The sequence below is a fragment of the Tenrec ecaudatus genome, chromosome 6 (genome assembly GCF_050624435.1).
Source record: "Tenrec ecaudatus isolate mTenEca1 chromosome 6, mTenEca1.hap1, whole genome shotgun sequence".
Classification (NCBI taxonomy): Eukaryota; Metazoa; Chordata; class Mammalia; order Afrosoricida; family Tenrecidae; genus Tenrec; species Tenrec ecaudatus.
The window spans coordinates 168,065,727-168,085,639 of NC_134535.1; the positions used below are offsets into that span (position 1 = coordinate 168,065,727).

The 19,913-nt window shown below is 42.9% G+C and overlaps 1 protein-coding gene across 1 annotated transcript; it reads right to left on the bottom strand.

Moving 5' to 3' along the window:
• Positions 1-256: 256 nt before the first annotated feature.
• Positions 257-4,605, bottom strand: SKIDA1 (SKI/DACH domain containing 1). Its single transcript, XM_075552467.1, has one exon. The coding sequence runs from the start codon at positions 4,530-4,532 to the stop codon at positions 1,506-1,508; it is 3,027 nt and encodes a 1,008-aa protein (XP_075408582.1). The 5' UTR covers positions 4,533-4,605; the 3' UTR covers positions 257-1,505.
• Positions 4,606-19,913: the final 15,308 nt, after the last annotated feature.

The window sequence follows — 19,913 nt, forward strand, 5'->3', positions numbered from 1 at the left end:
AAAGTTTTGTTGTTGTTATTAAGGAAGAAATCCACCAGGGCTTTTTTTTTTTTTTTTGCACAGAACCTGACTGGCCTCATCACATAGTATTACAATAAAACACTACACCTCATAAATGCATTTCTTTCAAGCAAGAACATTACAAGTGAAAATGTCAACAAAACCGTTCATTCCTTCAATCTGGAATAAGCAGAAATGCATGGAACCAGAGATTTTAAACAGTGTTTTTAATTGCAAATAAAGCTAAAGCATGCTTTTCAACAGTGCACATTTCCATAATTTTGATTTACTGCTTCCATCATCACAACATAGTACACCAGCATGGCCCTTACCAAGGGCTAGACCCTAGCCCTCTGCATGTTGAACTAGTTTGATTTTAAGTGCAAATAGTCACCTCTGATTGTCACTTGCAGTAGAAACTCTCCTGCTCTGTTCACAGGACGGTCTGAAAACAGAAGTTTAGAAAGATGTAGAAGGAAAAGGAAAAGGTCATAAAATCCACATGCCTGAGTTCTGGTACCAAAAAGCCCTGAAATGACGGTCTTTTTTTTTTTTGGGGGGGGGGGTAGTCTTAGTACTCTGACCCCTCATTCTCTCTTTCCTGGTTGTATTCACTACTAGATCATGGAATGTCCTGCTACTAAGAAATACTTTCATTGTTTTGCAAGATTGAGGATTCATGCTCAGACCACAAGGTAAGCAGGGTAATAGTAAGAGTTGCTGTTATTTAAAGCCTTTGGATAAGAACACAAAAAAAGACTTCCAATTGCAAGGAGTGGCTGTAAAGGTAACATAGCTTTTACCCCCCAAGGGGGGAAAGAAAGCAATCCCATATTTATTTCCCTTTAGTATATATGAGGCAGCTTTTATCAGCATTCAAGCAGGACTCACAGCCTAATCTTTCAACTCTCCCACCCCACCCCACCCCCAAAAGTTAAGTGCAACTACCCTTGTAGACCCCACAAACAAGAGCTTCAGAAGAGAAGATTTGGGGCTCACAGAAACTTCTTGCTACCTCATTGTGTAACCATGAAACTTAACAAACTTTCACTGACTTAGCAGTTACACTTTCAGGTCTGAAATCTAGTGCATAAACTTAATGGCTCATTGTAATATTTATTATTCAACCTTTTGACATTTATTTGTAGCAGTTGAACTGAGGTCCAAAACAAACCCGTTGTAGATTCCGACTGACTCATGCATTATTAGCATCAAAACAGTAAAGTGTCCCAGCTCTACCATAATAACTGAGTTTTACTTGAGTCTTTAGCCTGAAGTAGTCTGTGGAATGTAAACCAACCCAACCCTTCTCCCGCCCCGCCCCCACTCTACTTAAAAAAAAAAACTCAATGGAAAAAAAATTAATCCGATTTCTGTCTTCAAAATGTGATAAACCAGGACTCCAAAAGGGGTGTAACACATTAATGGACTTGTACAAACCATCCTGTGCAGTTTACAACAAAAGGAAGGTAATATGGTTCAAGAAAATATCTTCCAAAACATTTTTATGAATTAAATTTCCTGAATTTGTGACTAGGTGGAAGAGGTATTGCAGAACCGCCCAGCTGCCATTTCCATATAGGATGGGCCTTGTGAGGAGGTTGGGAATCCTTAGTGGTGTTTAAGGAATACGCCGGCCACAAATCCCCATCCTTCCCAATAATGAGTGATGGTGGACAAGGAAAATTTGCCATGAAATTAAATGGCCTTTTCACTGCTGATGCTACATTGCTGGCTACCTTTTTGCGTCTATTTATAACTGTAAAATCATCCAGTGTTCCTTCATGTGTCTCGGTTTTACCTGTAGGACGAGGGCTTCTAGCTGATTTCAAATTTGGTTTGACTGGAGGTGTCTGAAGTACAGGTCGCTTTCCCAGTACTAGTGTCCGGTAATTTTTTCTCACCTTGGCACCAAATTTATATTCCCCATCCTCCGGTTTTGGAGAACCTAAAGTGCATGAAAGGCCCTGACTGTGAACCAGATGATTTAAGGAAGGCGTTGCTTTCTCAGGGCATGCAAACCCTTCCTTGGCTGTGGTTAACAAGGTGTCCTCCTCCTTACTTTCAGTCACACTGTCAAACTCACCCTTTGTATCATTGCACTCGCACTTTAGCTTATTTGTAATAAGGTCAGGTTCATATTCTTCATTAGCACTACTATCTTCTACTTTGATTTTAATATTGTGCAGAAATGGCAATGCCTTATCGCCTGTGTCAGTGCACGGGTTCTCGGCTTTAGTTGCTGCTGAGTCCACCTCCGGGTCAGTTTGCAAAGAGGGCAAATCCGCAGCAAAGTCAGGACAATGAAGGGTTTTGGAATCCTGTTCTGAGTTTGCTGCCGCTCCCGCAGAATCGTGATTTGAGAACCTAGCAGCTATTGTGTTGTTATCTGCCCTGGGTGTCGCAGGAGTTGCTGGTAGGCATTTCCTAGCCTCTCGGAGTATTCTTTGTTGTGGAAATGCATTGTTTGTCTTTGGGCTAGGTGAAGAGGCTCCCTCCGCCAGGCAGTTCATTGTCAGGTCAGTTCTCTTTACAGTACTGGAAATTTCCGAGTGTGGGAATGTAATCTCAGATACCCTAGCATCCCTTATCTCCGCGAAACAACTCCCCAGGCTGGCCTGGCAGTACACCGGAGACGGCTTGGAGGCCCAGCCCTGCAGATTCCACTCCTCTGGCGACTCGGCTTTGACACTACTCTTGAGGTCGGGAAGTCTGCCGGCATCCTCGAAAGCAGCGGGTTTGGTTGCAGCGGCGGCGGAGGCCAGATGGTACAAGAAGTTGGCCTGCGCCTGCACGCTGGGAGGCTTGCAGAAGCTGGTGCGCCTGAAACGGATGCTCTGCACCGACACTTGGCTGGAGCCGGAGCTCGAGTCCGACTCCTCCGAGGAGTCCTCCTCCTCCGAGCTGACTTCACTGGAGTCCGAAGCCCCACTGACGCCCTCTTCCTCCTCCTCCTCCTCCTCGCCCTCCTCCTCCTCCTCCTCCTCTTCCTCCGAGGACACAGAGTTGCTGGAGCTAGACAGACTGGAGCCAAAATCCGAGTCGTTGGCGGCGTGGTCCGAGTAGGAGCTGGACTCGGAGTCGCTGCTGCAACTCTCGGGGAAGCTGCCCAGATGGGGCTGCGGCCGGTGGTGGTGAGGGGCGGGGTGGTTCTGCTGCGGCTGCTGGGCCCTGTGGTGGTGGTGGTGGTGGTGATGGTGGTGGTGGTGGTGGTGGTGATGGGGAGGCGGGCAGAAGCCATTGACCAGATGAAACCTCTCCAAGCAAGTGGCCCCAGCCGCCGCCGCCGCCGCCGCCTTGGCTTTGTAGGACCTGGGCAGCAGCAGCAGGCGCCGGGCGCCGGCGTGGGGCGCGAGCAGGCCGTCCTTGGCGCCCCCGCGCTTGCGCTTGCAGCGGTAGGTCAGGCTCCCGGGCCCCCCGGCGCCCGCCGCCGCCGCCGCCTTGGGCTGGGGCCCGGCCGCAGACGCCTGGTAGTAGGCTGCAGCGGCGGCGGCGGCGGCGGCGGCAGCGGCGGCGGCGGCGGCGGCAGCGGCGGCCGCCGGGTGTTTGCTGCACAGCAGGCTCCGAAAGTACGCGGGGTCCGAGTGGAAAGCGACGTAGTTGCCCTGGAGCGGGGCAGTTTCATAGTTTAGAGGGGGTTTGCAAGGCGAGCGCACGATTTCCGGGTAGTGCGAGCCCGGGTATTTGCTAAAAATCTGAGGTAGATGGGCGGCGGGGCGCGCGGCGCCGGCGCCGGGGCGCGGGGACTGCGCGCTGATTGGCAGGGGTCGCGCGGCTCCGCTCAGGCCCCGCCAAAGTTGGTGCTTGTCCTTCCAAAAAGCCGGGCGGGGGCTGGCGGCGGCGGCGGCGCGCTCTGGAGGCGGAGGCGGCGGCGGCGGCGGCGGCGGCGGCGGGGTGGCAGGGGCCCGGCCGAGCCTCCTGCGCTTGGTCTTGAGCACGCGCTCGGTCTTGCAGGAGGTGTACAACGCTTCCACGTCTTCCCGGGAGATGAGCGTGCATTTGGCGGCGTGGAAGGCGATGCTGTTGATCGCCTTGAGTTTCCTCAACTCCTCCAGGTCGCAGTGGTGCTTTTTCACTTTCAGATGGTCCATGCGCTTGTGCACGGTGGTCCTCGGGATGTTTTTCAGCAGGTCCGTGAAGACTTGGGAGAGGGCAAACATTTGCTTTCCTTTAATGATGAGGTAGCCGAGCCTCACGCCGTCCACCTCTTCAAAACCTGACTTCAGGTCTCCCATCTCGGGCACTAAATGATCCCCACCATTTGCAGTAAATATATACGTGACGCATACATACACATGTATGTATGTTAATCCTCCGCCAGATGCTGCGTGTGTCTCAAGGCATCCTGCTAATAAAATAACAAAGACTGTTATTCCCGGCGAAGGGAGTGCCAAACTCCAGGCAAAATTATTGAGGGAGAGGGGAAAAAAAACCCCAAAAACAACAACCAACAACCATGAAATTACACTGACTTGATTCTTGCTTTTTTTTTTTTTGGTTTTCGGTTTTTGAAAAAAGAGGGAGAAAACCATCCGGCTTCTGATCTGCCAGTGTGCTGGGGTAAGCCTCCGAGGCAGATCGGTACCTGGGCCCCTCTCGGCCTCCCTTCTCCCTTGGAGCCCTAGGATAATGGAATGTGAAGGGAGAAAGAGAAAAGAAATGCAGCTGCTATTCCCGCCGCTGCTTTAGCTACAAATAAAATGACAGAGTGAAGTGAGCTCGTCCGGAGACACCTTCATCAATTAATTCCCCTAAAGCCAGCGCTGATTGGACACTCCTGACAGGTGATGCAATAAAAATTGATATTCCACCCCTTCCCCCCAAAATCTCCCACTAATTAGCATACCCGTATACTGCCACCTCCCCTCCCAAAGTAAATAATACAGTCGGTATATAAATCTTTCCATTAAACTATCGGAGCTCAGAAGCAGCTCCACTCTCAGACTTCATCAGAAGCAGTGTGTGTACGCTTAAAAAAAAAACAACACCGTATATTCCCCTTTAAAGGGGTATTGCCTATTTTTTGCTTTATTTGCATTTTACCGATACAGCTATTATCATTTCAAAGGGAAGGGATTTTAAAAACATTATCAACCCTAAATAGAGATTCCCCACCCCCTTTTTCTTTGAAAATGGAGCTTAAGCGAGAATGTGCAGAACAGCTAACAGTGCAGAATAGCTTGGTATTTCCCTTAGGGGAGCCGGGGAGAGACCGGCTGGGAGCTCCAAAGTTAAACCCGCGCGGAGAACCACCCCAACGCAGACTTACGTTTCGAATTTCTCTCGATTCTCCTTTTTCTCTGAAATCCCTTTTTACAACCACAGACAAAGTTATTTGGCCAAGGAAGCTGTTCAGGGTCCAGCCCTGAGACACTGTAACAATTCAACTGGATTTCGGTTCTCTGGTGGTGGGGGGCGGGGGCGAGGAGGTAGTTTCACGTCAGACTCGTAACAAAGCATAGATAAGCCAGAAATGTGTACACTTTTCACAATTAACCTCGCTGGAAGGCCGGCGGAGTCGTCCTCGGGTCCCCAGCACAGCCTTCGCCAGGGTGCTGTGCTCGACAGGTCAGAATTCCAGGGAGCAGAATGCTTCTGCAGGCAGCAAAGAAATGAAAATGTAAAACACCCTAGGTTCTTCCAGAGGTTTTACGTAATAGCGATGGTGGGGGGTGGCGGGGGGGGGGAGTGCTGATGTGCGATGCAGACTCTTTCCAGTGGTCCAGGATGCTTTGGTTGGTAGTTTAAATGAATCTTCCACAACTCCCCTCCCCCTATCGTTTCCCCCCCCACCCTCGTTTTCCCCTCATGAAAGCCAAGTATCTGCTTTAAGAAATCACTTGGGATGAATCTCAATATGGTTTAACCTCTTCTTAGTCAAAGCAAGGTATATTTTTGTCATTTCCAAGGATATCCAAAATATTGCCAAATGAGAGCAAGGGTCTTCTCAATTGTATTACCAGGATCCCAAGGTGGTTGGTTGGCTGCTCTGCAAAATTCTGCAAAATCTTCTTAAATTGTCCGATGTTTGCAACTACAGCATCATTGTAAGTTAGGCATCTCTAGATTTCCTTGTTCCTCCAAGAAATAGATACACCCGTGTGGCCAAGTGAATAAACGGATATTTCTGAGGCTGCAAGGGAAAAAATGTAAAAGAATTAATTCCTTCTCATTCAGAAGTTCCTGCTTCCCCTGCTCGGACCTGGCTAGCAAGAAGAGCAGGTATGGCTCAAAAAGAAAAGAGAAAAACAGGAATTAGACAAGGGAGTTTGCTTGATGAAATGAAATCTCCGCCATAGTTCCCCACCCCCACTCTATCCCTCCTGCAATTTCCCAGGAATTCTGAAGAGAATTGGGAATTTCAAGAAGTGTATCCGGAAATGAAGGAAGTCTATGTAGGAGAGTCTGTAACTCAGGAGGCCGGGATTTGAAAAGTCACCCCTGGACTACTGTTGCGCTCAGCACAGCTGTAATCGCCGCTCTTCAACTTAATCAATGTGTGTACAAACCGCGATGGCTAGTTCTTGCCTTTGAAATCTAAGGCTAGCATTTCCATCCAAGAAATCAGAGCTACAGCAAATTACATTTTTGTCTCTTGAATGAGAGGAGGATCATTGAATGGATCTCGTGGTATTTCAGGCTTTAAACGTAACCGAGAGGCAGCAATGAACAATGCCTCGTCACAGCTAATACCATCCACCGAGTTGGCTTTCTTTTGCATCTGGATCTATCACACCGCGATTTTCTCTTTCACTTTCACAGGAGGCAAAATGCAAAAAAAAAAAAAAAACCACAACAACAACAAACCACCCCAAGACAACAACCCCCAAAACAAACAAAAAAGACAACAACAACAACAAAAACCTTTAAGCAGAAAGCAAAGTTTCCAGGAAAAACAGATGCTGGTGTTTGTTTGTTTTTTAAAGTAGAACGATCTGAGTCTTTCTACTGCCAGCGACAATAATGTTTTAAAATTCCTCCTGATGCACTTATATACTGCCAGCCCTCCTTCCTCCCACCCCTCTTCCCGCCCAATGCCCCTCCCCCAGCTTTAAGATTTAGACCAAAGACTCAAACAGCCAAGAAATAGTAAACTCAGAAAAAGCCTTTGAGAAGACATTACAAAAGGTTTGTTAGAGGGCCATTTTTTGGGGGGTGGGGGTGGGAGGCAGGTAATTTCAGTTCTTGAGCCCTATTTAGGTTTACAAACACAGACAAGCACAAAGTCACACCACGACCCCTGCACACAGCAACATGATTGATTTAGTAACCATTGCAAAATTACCTGTTTTCCTCTTTTTCCTTGCCCACCTTTAAAAAACTGAAATAACTTGTATTTGGTAGTTTTAAAAAACTAGTAGAACATTAAATCTTAAATAAAACTAAAGATACAATCTATTAGGCCAAATTGTGAAAATACAGGTCAGGAGACTTAGGGAATGTGTCTTTTTATTCTGCATATGTCAGTATCAGACACTTTTACACTTAAACATTTTTAATACTCCCATTACCCATCTTTCTTCTCATCTAATCCATTCTTTTGTTCCTCTAACTTCCTGTGTGTATGTGTGTGTGTGAGAGAGAGAAGGCGCGCTCTTAAGCGTGCACGTACACACACACACACACACACACACACAGACAGCTTTCTTGTGGCCATCAGCACACATTGCATATCCGGGGTCTTCTCCAGGCACATTGGGGGTAGATCCCGATAAAAAGATCTAGCAGAGGCCCCTGAGCGCTCACACATGAAAGGCAGGGGACTTTAAGATGGATTTGCATGCACACAGGGGATTTCGATCAATAGCTACCAACATTTATGGCTTAGATTATTAATGCGAAAGCTAGCCAAAAGAGTGGAGATGAAAAATTAAAGGTGTCTGTTATCAATTATGCTTAAAGTTATGCAATAATTTACTTACTCTGCCTGGATGTGCAGGTCCAGATGTATAAAATGCTATTCCTCAAAAGCCAGGGGGCTTCTTTGAAAAATTTGTTGACCATGTCAGCTGCCTTTATAACCAAGGATGAACACAATTCAGATGATGGAATGCATTCAAATTCCTTTTTAAGGAAAAGGAATCTATCAACTTCTGTATTTCTTAAATACATGTACATACATGAAGGGATGCACCTAAATTAACATTTGTGTGTATATCAATCTGAGTCCAGGAAATCACTTATTGTGAATTTAGTCAGATATACATGCACTGAGTTTAATTAAATGTGATCATTTACTCAATGAAAATGCATAATCTACATGGTATAGTTATAAAGTATTTGAGCTTTGAAAACAAAGCTGTTTTGCTAAAGGAAAAGGTTTGTACTGAATGTAGACAGAAATGTATTCTTAATGTCCACTTCTGCATTTATGTAAAATATCAGTACTTTCAGTTTTTTTAAAGGGATGGACTGTAAAGATAGGAACATATTTGTCTTTACTTATTCCATATAAATGTGCTAAATTTACCTTTAGATGTTCTATTTTGATTTATTTTCACTGTATTTTATGTTTAAATACCATTGCAATTCCGTCTGACCTCTTCCCTCTGGAGCGAAGTAATGCACACAGCATTTACAGTCTTTTAAATGGTTAGCTGGGAAATGCAGTAGCAATTTGCAGGAGTAGTTTACTAATGGGGAAAGTTCTTTTGAAAACCTGAAGGAAAATCTAAGAGTACTTTTGCATTTCTATACTACAACTGTCATATAATTAAAGTATTGAAGAGCATTAAAATAATCCTCTTCTTTCCAAGCTTTCAGCCATACATACATAATTTAACTGACTCTCTTCCATCCCCACCACCAACCCCACCTAATTCTTCACCATATACATTTGTTTGTGATTGCTGGACACATTTTGTTAACAGTGAATTCAAACAGAAAAGCTCAGGAAACCTCACAAAGGCCTCAGAATGTAAGTACACTGGTTCGAAGAAAGGAAGCTCCCTATACTGCTTATCAAAAGTAGCTATCACACTTGCAATATAACAAAAATCTAAAATCATGAAAAATAAATTTATAGTCTCATACGGTCTGAATCCTTCTTGTGATCTGGGTTAGAGGCATTGGATGCTAAAATCTTGTGTGATAGTCAAAAGTTCCTGCTCTGCTTCTTCCGGAAGGAAAAAAATGAATAGAGGATGGAGAAAGGGCCAAGTGAAGGAATAACTTAAGTTACAACCTAGCATATTTTCCCTAATTATTTTTTTGTCTCATCTAAATATATCAGGGTACATCTCCAAAAGGGCTCATCCTTCTGTTCTTAAGCTTTGAAAAATCCCGTTTTTAACAGAAGTTTGGGACACAGAGTATGCCATGTTGTCTACTGACCCATAATCAAAATGCAGTGACCTCCTACCCTTTTTTTGCTCCCTGACCCATCTTGAATTCAATGCAGCCTTTATAAATTTGCAAATCCTTGGAGGTAAAGGGGTTTTTGTGAGGCTTTGTTCTGAGAAAGTCCTAAAGAGTGTGTTTTCAAAAATAGACAAAGGTAAAGCAGTAGACGCCAGTGGACAATATTTTATACAGGTGAGCAATAAGACAGCTCTTCGGGTTACCACGCATTGCAAGCTAAAAAGCAGTTGTAAACATAGGTGCCAAGGTAATGGATTGCATAAAATTAGAGAGGTATAAAATCACTTTCCTGATGTAAGGAATGGGTAGGCCCCAATCTCCCGCTTTCCCCATCTGCAAGGGCTGTGGGGGACCCTAGTCCCCAAGTAAGGAAGGGGTGGGGCTTGACGGAGAGGGGGGAGAGGGAGGAAGGGAAAAAGAAAGGAATGAGACCTGACCTGAATCTACAGGCACAATCCCTTATCTTTCCCGCTATCAGCCAGTTTAAAGGACACCATAATTATGGTGATAAGACAATGCCTGCTTATGTGTGCTGAATAAATAATGTTTACAGCTGAAGAATCTTTTAATTCCAATTAAATGCTATCAAAGAAAAGCCACTTTTCCTACTGCAAACCGCCTTTCCCCCCAATTATCTTGTTTTCTTGCAGTATTTCCCTATGAGACACAAGGGCCTTTCACAATTGATCCTGAATGTAAAAAATCCGAGAAAGTAGGGTTCAAAGTTGATATATAAAATAATACACAAATACCAAGAAACACAATTTATTTGGATTGCCCAAGTTTGTGTTTATTTTACACAAGGGGCCAAATGTGTAGAGACTGAAGTGATGACACCAAGCATCAAGGCCTACGCATGAGCCTTGGAAGCCATACTGAAATTCGGAGCCCTCATAGGGGAAACAAGGAAAGACAAAAAACTTGAGGGACCTCGTGGTCTCTGGAAAGGGAATCTTCTGGTTCTGTCCTCCTGGCCTCAGCCCAAATCTTTCTAGGAGCATTGGAGCCAATCACCATCTTCCAAGGCTGCAGCTGCAGGGAACATACAAAAAAGTGGGAGATCAAAAAACCCTACGTTTGCATTTAGAGATGCACAGATTCATTTTCTATTCATGACATCAGCAAATCACATCATAATCAGATTTAAATAAGGCTGGGCAGTAATGCCCATCAGACTGGGCACTAAACACAGACAGTATCACAAACGAATCAGAAAATTCACTTTTTAAAAAAATTTAGGAACCATAGAGTGCAAATTAAGCCTTTTAACTTTGAAAAACTCACTTTCCCTTTTGAAGCCAAATTTTGCTCTAGTAAATTTCAAATGAACGCCTATCGCCTCTCAGGTCTTCCACAACATTATAACCCAAACTTCTATTTCTGGCCTTTCTCAACTCTGATATTGTTTTGTTTGTGCTTTAAAGAAACACATGGCACAACAAACACTATGTAAAACGCACTCATTCCATCAAATTCTCATACAAACCTGACTTTCACGTCATCTATCTTGCAATGTTATTGCTAAGTATAAACTTTAAAAGTGCTTTCATGGAAGGAATATTTAATATTTTTTTGTAAATTTCATTTGGTGATGTGGTGCAAAAAGTGGAAAATTTCATGGTGTTTGTTTTTTTTTAAATAAAGTTTTCTGGTTAGCAGCAGGCCCCTTTTCTTTTGAAAGTTTAGAGCTCCAATACCCTCAATTCTACTGGCAGAATTAGGATGGACTTAGAGGGTCCTAAACGTGACCGATTCACTAAGGCGGGGGGGCTACAGCTTGCAGCAACGTGCTCGCTCGGCAACCTAATCCTACGCTAAAAGAGGGCAGAGGCGAAAAAGAATGAAATACAAACTCTTCAGACATTCTTAGTTACTTTCAAGGTGGATTGTCTATTTTAAAGCTGATGGGAACGTCTGAGTTTTGGAGCAAAAAGAAGAGAAGGTAAGTGTTTGTCCTTGTATCCGCCAGTTCTTAGAGAAACAATGAAAGAACAAAGGGAACCACTTCCTCATGAACATTTTCTGAATCTCCTTCGGTTTCAAGCCAAAAAGTTTGCGAGAAGATTGGCCTTACTCTACCTTAACTATTTGTTGCTAGCATTATTGAACTAAGAATGAGAAATAAAAGTTGAGCGGTAGTGTAAATATAGATTAAATAATAATAAAGGCTTGCAGTGGCGAATCTCCAGAAGTTGCTGGATGCATGAAGGGTCGGTTCAAGAAATAGCCTTTACATATCAGATTTTATCAGTCATTTAAATAACCTTTCTTACTGTTTGAAGGTTTTTTTCAACCCATGTTATGTGTGAATACCGTTTATGGGAAGAGAAGGGTCTACTATTTAGTTCGAAAAATGATCTCTATGGCTGCCTTGAAAATAGATTGTGAAGGGGAAAAGGGGATTCAAGTATTGACGCCAGTGTTTGCTAACAGGAGGAATGGCAGCGGTGGCTGGGAAAGAAGTGGGATTCGCATGAAAACGTATTTGCTTTGGGGTATGCTGGTTATCAGTAAAGTGAGCCTTTGTGGGTCCGTGTGCCTGTGTGTCGGTCCCCAAAGTCGTCGAGTACATGAAACACGAGTTTTTATTGCTCCTCCAAGCGGCGTCTAAACCCCCTGGACCCCACCCCCAAATCCGTATATTACCTGCCCTGTTACAGTGACACATGTTTATGTTTATAGTCCTGGTTTGTAGTAGTGTCAAGAGCCACAGCGTGAGGAGGGGGAGGAGAGTGGAGAGGGAGGAGTAAAGGCAACCACCCCCACTTGTTGTTAAAGCAAATTTACTGCGTTATTGCTAGCCCTGAAAAGGGGGCTGGGAGGAGAGTTGAGAGGAAGGGTAGAGTTGGGATGAACGTTCGTGGTGGAAGGGGGTGGGGTTAGGAGAGCCGAGTTGGAGCTACTCTCTCCAGCAGCCCGGGAAAAGCAGCTCGGGGAAGAGGGGTGCGCGCTGCCGCACTGCAAGAAAGAAGGTTCCTTCTGTTCGTTGCATTCCCGTGGGGGCGGGGTGGGGTGGGGGTGCTCTGCACGCCGGGGCCAGGGCCCTGACCTCTGACCCCGGCTCCTCGCCGCGCTTTCCCGGAGCCCTGCGGCCACTTTTTACCCAGGATCCCTCGCGCGGGCCGCGCTCGTGCCGAGCTCGAGTCTTTCCTAATCCTCCATTCCCTGATTTCGATCCCCTCCCCCCGCCTCCCCCCCAGCCCCAGGGGAGGATTCTCCAGCAGGGAACCCCCGCCCCACCCCCACCCCCCGAGCCGCGGTGGAGTGGCCCGAGGCAGGCCGGCGGGGCGGGGCGTGTGGCGCGGGCCCTCCCGACGCGGCCGGCCTCTGGGGAGGGAGGGAGGGAGGGGGCGAGGGGGGAGGGGGCTCGGCTCCCCAGCTGCGCGGCCCCGCCGCCGCCGCCGCGCCGCAGACCGGACCTGTTGACTGCCGCGGGCCCGCCTCACCCCGCGCCCTCTCCCGACCCACAGCGCTTCTCCGGGGGAACTTGGGGAGGGGATATCCGGGACTCTTCCTCCGTCGCCCTCCGACTTGGTTTTTTGTTGTTTTTTCCCCCGCGGCCTGTGCGGAAGCCACCTCATTTCATCCGTTCTCTCATCCTCTTAAGTAGGTGTCGCCAGGCGCGTACCCGCCACCATGTCAGCTCCCTTTGAAGGCAAACCGCCTCCTCCCGGGCTAGCCCCCGCGGCGCCCTCGCCCCGGCCCCGGCGAGTCGGGCGGCCTCGCTTCTCCGGTCGCTCCCTCGTCCACGCTCCCCGTTTTGTGTTTCGTCCCGGAAGACGCTGGTTTGCAGCGTCCGCTGGACACACTGCCCTCTCCTCAGACAGCCGAGATCTACAATGAGTCTGTAGAGCAGGCACTGCAAGAGCGCTCTGCCGGCTGCCCTCGGCCTCAGTGCACTTTACAAATCTCGGTAAAAACACTAGCTGGGGTGAGGGTTAAAGGTTTTAAAAATTGGATTTCCTCACAGATTTTTTTTCGGGGTGGGGGGTGGTGTCTCCTAGGTATTTTCCTGAGGGAAATAAGCCCGCATTCAGGGAGAAGTGAGACTCCCCACCCGCTTCTTGAAACACAGGAGGAAATTTAAAAATAGGTGAACAGACTAGCAGGCAGGCCGCCGCCGCAGACGCTTCAGGAAGCACCTTGGGGTGGGGGCCGGGGGGAGGGGCGGCCCTCCGGAAGGAGGCGGGCGGCGGGCCGGGCGCGGGAACGCCGTCGGGGAGGGCCGCGGGGGGCGGGGCTCGGCGCGCGGCCGGCGCGGCGGAGGAAGCGGGAGCCGGCGGCTCTGGCCCGGCTCCACCGCGCGGGCGACTCCCATTGTTCGGTTCTCACGCTGCCGCTCGCGCGGCGCGTCCTCCCCGGGGGAGGGGTCGTGCGGCCGACGCCGCCCTCTGTCCCCACCCCCACGGCCCCGACCCGCCGGCCCGGGCGGGGGTCCGCGCGGCGGATTTTACGGTCCCGCTCGGGAGGCTCCCGACCTTGCCGGGAGGAGGCTGTAAAACGTTGCTAAAAGGAAAGGAAGCCGGGCACACATGGAAAGCGAAGGCACTAGAAGAATGCTTTAAAAGAAATGATAACGATATCGAGACGACTGTGTCATTTTTTACCCCCCTTCGGGATCCAGGAAAGTTAGAGCATGTTATGTAAGGTTTTAAAATACCTTTCAACGTATGGATTCCAAAAATTAATGTCCAGGTTCAAGAGAGTTTGGAAAAGCACGCCTCGCTGTCTTCGGTTGTCTTGTATACAAGAAGTCTAATTTAAAAAGGAAGCATCGAAGTGTCCCTCACAAAAACAGGGTCGATTTGCTCAAAACAAATGCACTTTCAAAATCAGTGATTGTTAAAAGGGAAAAGCGTTTAGCTTTGCATTTTGCACGGCGTGTTGAAACAAATGAATTGCAACCCATCTAGGAAACTTTCCCTTTGTGAAGTACGTAGAAGAAATTTTTCGGCAAACGGCAGTGTTTAAAAGATTTCCAACAGTGGTTGAGAGTCTTCAAGACAAGGCTGAATCTGGTGGTCCAAATGTTTCTAGAGCTATAGAGTAATTTCGACTTAGATTTATAGTTGACTTTGTGGAAATTCTTTTAAAGATAGGCATTTTAGTGTGGGTTCTGTACTATATAGCAGTGTTTCCCAAGGTGGATGGGAAAAAGCCCATTAGAATTGATCTGTAATGGAATATTATATTTACCACACGCCATCATGAAAACATCATTTGACAAAGTTTAGAATTACAAGAAAGAGGTTAATAGATAATGTCCTTAAAAAGCATTTGCTTGACAAGATCCCTCAAGAGTCAGTTAAGGATAGTGGTGCTCGTGATTTTAATTTTGGAATGCTGTGGAAGTTGTTTGCATTTAGAATAACACTGAGTTTGGGCGCCATCGCTTTAAACTTGCATTTCCTCTTAGAAATCACTTAGCTAATTCAAAATGTAGGAGAAATTCTTATACAAGAAGTCATTTGATGTGTCACTCTAGGAAGGTTTGAGCAGAAAAAACAAAATTGGCGTTGAAAATTAAGTATTCTCAATCTGCTCATACCTTTCCTCACTCACCCTCCAATAGTACCCTCCCCCCAAGATTTGATCCAATTTACATTTTTATTTATATGCTTTTTAATATTTCGAATAACTGTTGCACGGTTATCTGCTATGTTGATAATAGAAAGTGGATCTTTTTACACCTTTTACTTTTCAGGTTTTTTTTCTCATTTCAGGTAAAAATGTAGATAGTACAAATCATGATAATGAGAAAACAACTGGGTGGCAAAGAGGGTATGAATGGGGTGGAGATTGAGAGGGGCATACAGCATTCCTGGCCAGTCTTTATTAATACCGTTCTTTAATTGTATACCATTTTATTTTCCACTTCTATAGGCACCTAGAATCGTTGCTTTTTAAAATTGGGGTAAAGTGCCACGACATAAAAATTACCTACATTTTCACTCTTAAGCGCCGTACTAAAGACAGACTGGTAAAAATGATCCTCAGCTTATGTGCTTAATTCGTCAGGAATGTTAAGCTTCATAAGATTCACCCTATGGGGTCATGTTGGTCTTTGGCACTTTACTGTACAGTTTCAATGGGGTAAATATACACATTATATTTTAAAAATCTAAGATGTACCAGACAGTTTATTAATAGAAAGAATAAAAAACCTGAATTTGCCAGCCTCATTCTTTCTGGGACACAATGAAGTTAATTAACATATTCTTGGGCTTGTTTCTGGATTTGGTAAGCAGTGGCCCCTTTCAGAAAGGAAAACATTTAAATTTTAAAAAGTGACCTATTTTGGTCCAAGTAGTTTTTAGTAATTCAGTTTGGTTCCCCAACCCCCTTTGTTTTTTTCAGTGTAAGATATGTTTAATTTATTTCCTGGTTCTTTTATATTTTAAAAACTGATTTTCCTCTTTCCATGTCCAGTATTTTTTCCCCCTTACATCGCCTGTAGCTGTATTCTGTAAACATCTAAATATATCATTTAAATCACACTGTAATTATAACAATGCAAATACTAAATGTCAGTAGAAAATGGGAACATGGACTTTACAGTTCCAATCTTCCATTATATGGTTGATTGTCTGAAAAGTCAAAGTATTAATACCTTAAAAAATGGTTGCATCATGGTGAAAAAGCTCAACTCTACAACGTTCCAGGGAACTGTGTAACACTCCAAAGACCTGAAAGCAACTTTTAGATCATGAATTTTGCATTGTTTTATTAAAAAACTAAATATAACCAATAAATATAAATTTGATTGCACAAAGAATTGCTCTGTAGGCAAACACAAACTTAACCAAGTCAAACCTATAAAGTAGATATTAGATCTTGATTCATAAAAAAATCTAAATTGCTATTTAGATTATGCACAATTAATATTTTAGATTTATATTAAACTTTCTAAAATTATCATTAATATGGTTGTTAAACTTCTCTAATAAAATGATTACTTTTACATGAAAGGTAGTTAATTAACATTTGAGGACTATTCTAAACTATTTGGTAAATAAAAACTTTGTATTTATATTAACTTAAACAATTGAAAAATTCCAAAAAAACAATTATCTGAAAATGTCTATTAATCATTACCTAGGAAATGCAATTCAATTGTACATGTAAAGTTTTGCTTTTATTCCTAGTCTGCAATTGGCTTCTAAACATTAATATTGTACATTAAGCAAGCATTTGCGGGCCTACTATGTGCAAGACACTTGTTAAGAACTGCCGTATATCTTTTAAAAATCACCTAATAACGTTTATGAAATGGAGTTTTCCACTACTAATATCAAGGGGGCTTCAAAAGTTAGTGGAAATAATCCGTTATTTAAAAAAATCTCTGTCTACAAACTTTTTGAAACCATCTCTAGTATCTTAATTTGCAACATCATTAAAAGGAACACCTTTTTAGAAAATTTTGAATGGTATTCCATGATATAGGTGTCATGTGTGAGTTTGTATCTGTAGAAGATAACTACTCATTTGTAGTGAGATAACTATCATAGCAAGTTTCAGAACTAGCTCAACATTTTAATCATGGTTACATTAGTATATGACTCAATAAACTTCAGGTACAAGATAACCCCAGGTCACCAGATAAGCAAAACAAAATTTTATCCAGAGATGCCGTTTGTATGGAAGGACAGATCTGGAGGTTTGCACAGATCATAAAAGAGAGCTGTTTCCCTTTTGAGTTTTCTAAACATATTTATATTACAGATACCCAACAAAATTTAGTAGATACATCAATTCTAATAATTACTTTTTATTTAAAACTTAGAGCCAATATTGAATTTTAAACACTATAGAAGTCAAGAACCTGAGTTCCAGAAAGCACATTTATTCTGAAAACTATGCAAATGTACTTTAACAATAGGTGTAACACTAAATATAATATGCATAAGGAGAGGGGAACGAAAACAATAAAACTACAAATAGGAATCATTTGTAGTTTTAAGTATTTCTTTCATAGTATCCACTTAAAAATGATAAGGAAAAAGCAAAATATTTGGTGCCTAGGTTAAGGAATAAAGGAAATTATAAGAAGATATTACCCATAAAAGAAAAATATAGTTTTCCATTATAGTGGGGTTAAAGGTTTCATCATAACATTCTTGAATTTTTTGATGTGCCTCAGATGATCAGTTCAGAGAAACAGATGAGCCAGTATTGAGTTAGATGCTGTTAGGATACCACACGTTTTTCTTGGACAGGTACTATATGTCCACTTTTTAAAAGGCTCTGTTGAGATTGTAGAATCAGATTTAAAGGCTAGCATTATTTTAGGCGCCTAACTAAATTGTTCTTTTCTGTCAAGTTATTTTATAAATTTTGTGGTCATTTTTTCTTACCTTATATTGTATTTAAAAAACAAACGAACTCTGCCAATTCTTGAAATTTAAGTACATGTTGTTAAGTACTTTTTGGAATGAGAATTAATATATTACAATAAAAACTAACCAATTGTTGATTTTTATAATGTGTCTGTTAACACACACATATGTGTACATATACATACATACCTTTTTTGAAAGACACTTGGTAAGACCTATGGTGTGTTTAAAAAAACCAACTAATAGGGTTAACAGTTTATAAATTGTAGTTTTCCAATATGAAGGGAGCTTCAAAAAGCTAGGGAAATATTTCCTTTTCAAATCTATTTGTCCACAGACTTTTTGAAACCCCCTCTAGTATCTTAATTTAAAACAATTAAAATGTAAATTGATATATAAATTGCTTACTGCTTTCCTACATCTGACATATACCTTGGTACATAGTAAATGATCAATAAATATTTATTGAATAGATAAATAACTGCATCGGAACTATTCCATAATATCTATTATTCTTCCTTTTCCTCATAGTTTATAGAACTATATTAAAATTTTTTCTTCTGTTTTATAATTTATAAGGAAAATTTTTATGTATGGCTCATGTGTTGAAATGAGGATGACTTATTTACATTCATTTTTTTTTTCTTAGAACTTTCCTAACTCATTTGAACACATTCAAACCCATGTTAGGTTATTAATTAAATTTTTGACTACTGTTTTCAGTTTTTATATATACACCAGTTTAACCACATTTTTGCTTCAGGTACAATTATTTATATATAGGCCTGTTATCTTGTACTGTAGTGCATATTTTTTCAAAGTTCAAAATTTTTTTGAAATTATTTTTTGTGTGGAAATAATGACCTACATTTGTTGTAGAATAAGGTCAGGTACCCATCATTCTTTAGATAAACTAGTTCCATCAGATGAACTAAGTTATAATACATTAAAAATGGAAGAAATGTATTTTTAACCTCATGTATCAATGGTGAACAGATTTTAGAAGAGGCAAGTTTCACATTGATTTTTACTCAAAATTATTCTATCTTTAGGAATCTGTGGAGGAACTGGATGTTAGTCTTGTATGAGGGTAAAGATCAGTATGCCGTTAACATCCACAGAACAGTATAATTTTGCTCGAAGGCCGTTTTTTAGTATGTATCAATGACATTTATTTATTTTCAATGACATTTAAATTACATTCAGAAATTTATTGTTGCCATCTCCTTACACTTTTAAGTATTAATATTGTAATAATGTTTTCCTAAATGTACTAATAGCTAGAAGAGTCACATTTTTGTGCCCCTTTAATGTTTTAGTGTATTTTCTTCCGTTTACTATTTCTATTACCACAGATTTCACTAGCTTTTAATGCATCTAAATGATCTTGCTAGTATTTGCATGCATTGTATAATGTTGTAATTTTCAGATGTCTAGTAAATAATTTGTAATGGAAAAAAAAGACCATATTACTTTTCTCCCCCTTTATGAGAACATTTGGAATGCTTTTTTCAAAATGATTTTTACATTTCTGGGTGTACATTTCTGGAATGCCTTTAAAGTCTTAACTAATGTCCTTTGGAGACCAACCTTGGGTTCCTTGGTCCTCCAGCATCATATAACTGCATTTTCTGAATCACTTTGTATTTCTACTTTCTGATAAACTTCCAAATTGTATCAGTATATTAACTCAAAGCCATGCATGGACTCACCTTACAGTCATTCTGGTTATTTAAATAATCTACCCGTACATTCCTATTTCCTACTAAACTTTTGTCATTAGACACTTAAAAAAACCCTGGATATTCCATTTACATGGATGCAAAGGGGCTGGGAAGGAGAGATTTTGCTAGTTTGCTTAGTAGCCAGGTATGCTAATTAATCTACTGGGATAGGCCTAAGCCATTTTCTGTTCCTGAGGGAGCTCCTTTTCTTCTTACTGCCACTGAAATGACCTCACAATTTCAAGAGTGCATTTGAAGAATATAACCTGATCTGAGAAATCCTCAATCACAACGGACTCCATTCTCTCCTGGTGTTCATTATATCTTGGTGACTGACTAGGAGGCATTAAATCCCTTCATCGTTTAGCATCATGTAACTGCATTTTGCAGATCATCGTATTATGGATTCCATGGCAACTGGTGTGTTTTTCCTTCTTGTTATTCCTGGTAAACAACCACGAGTACTTTTACATACCAAGCTCAAGGTAGCCTT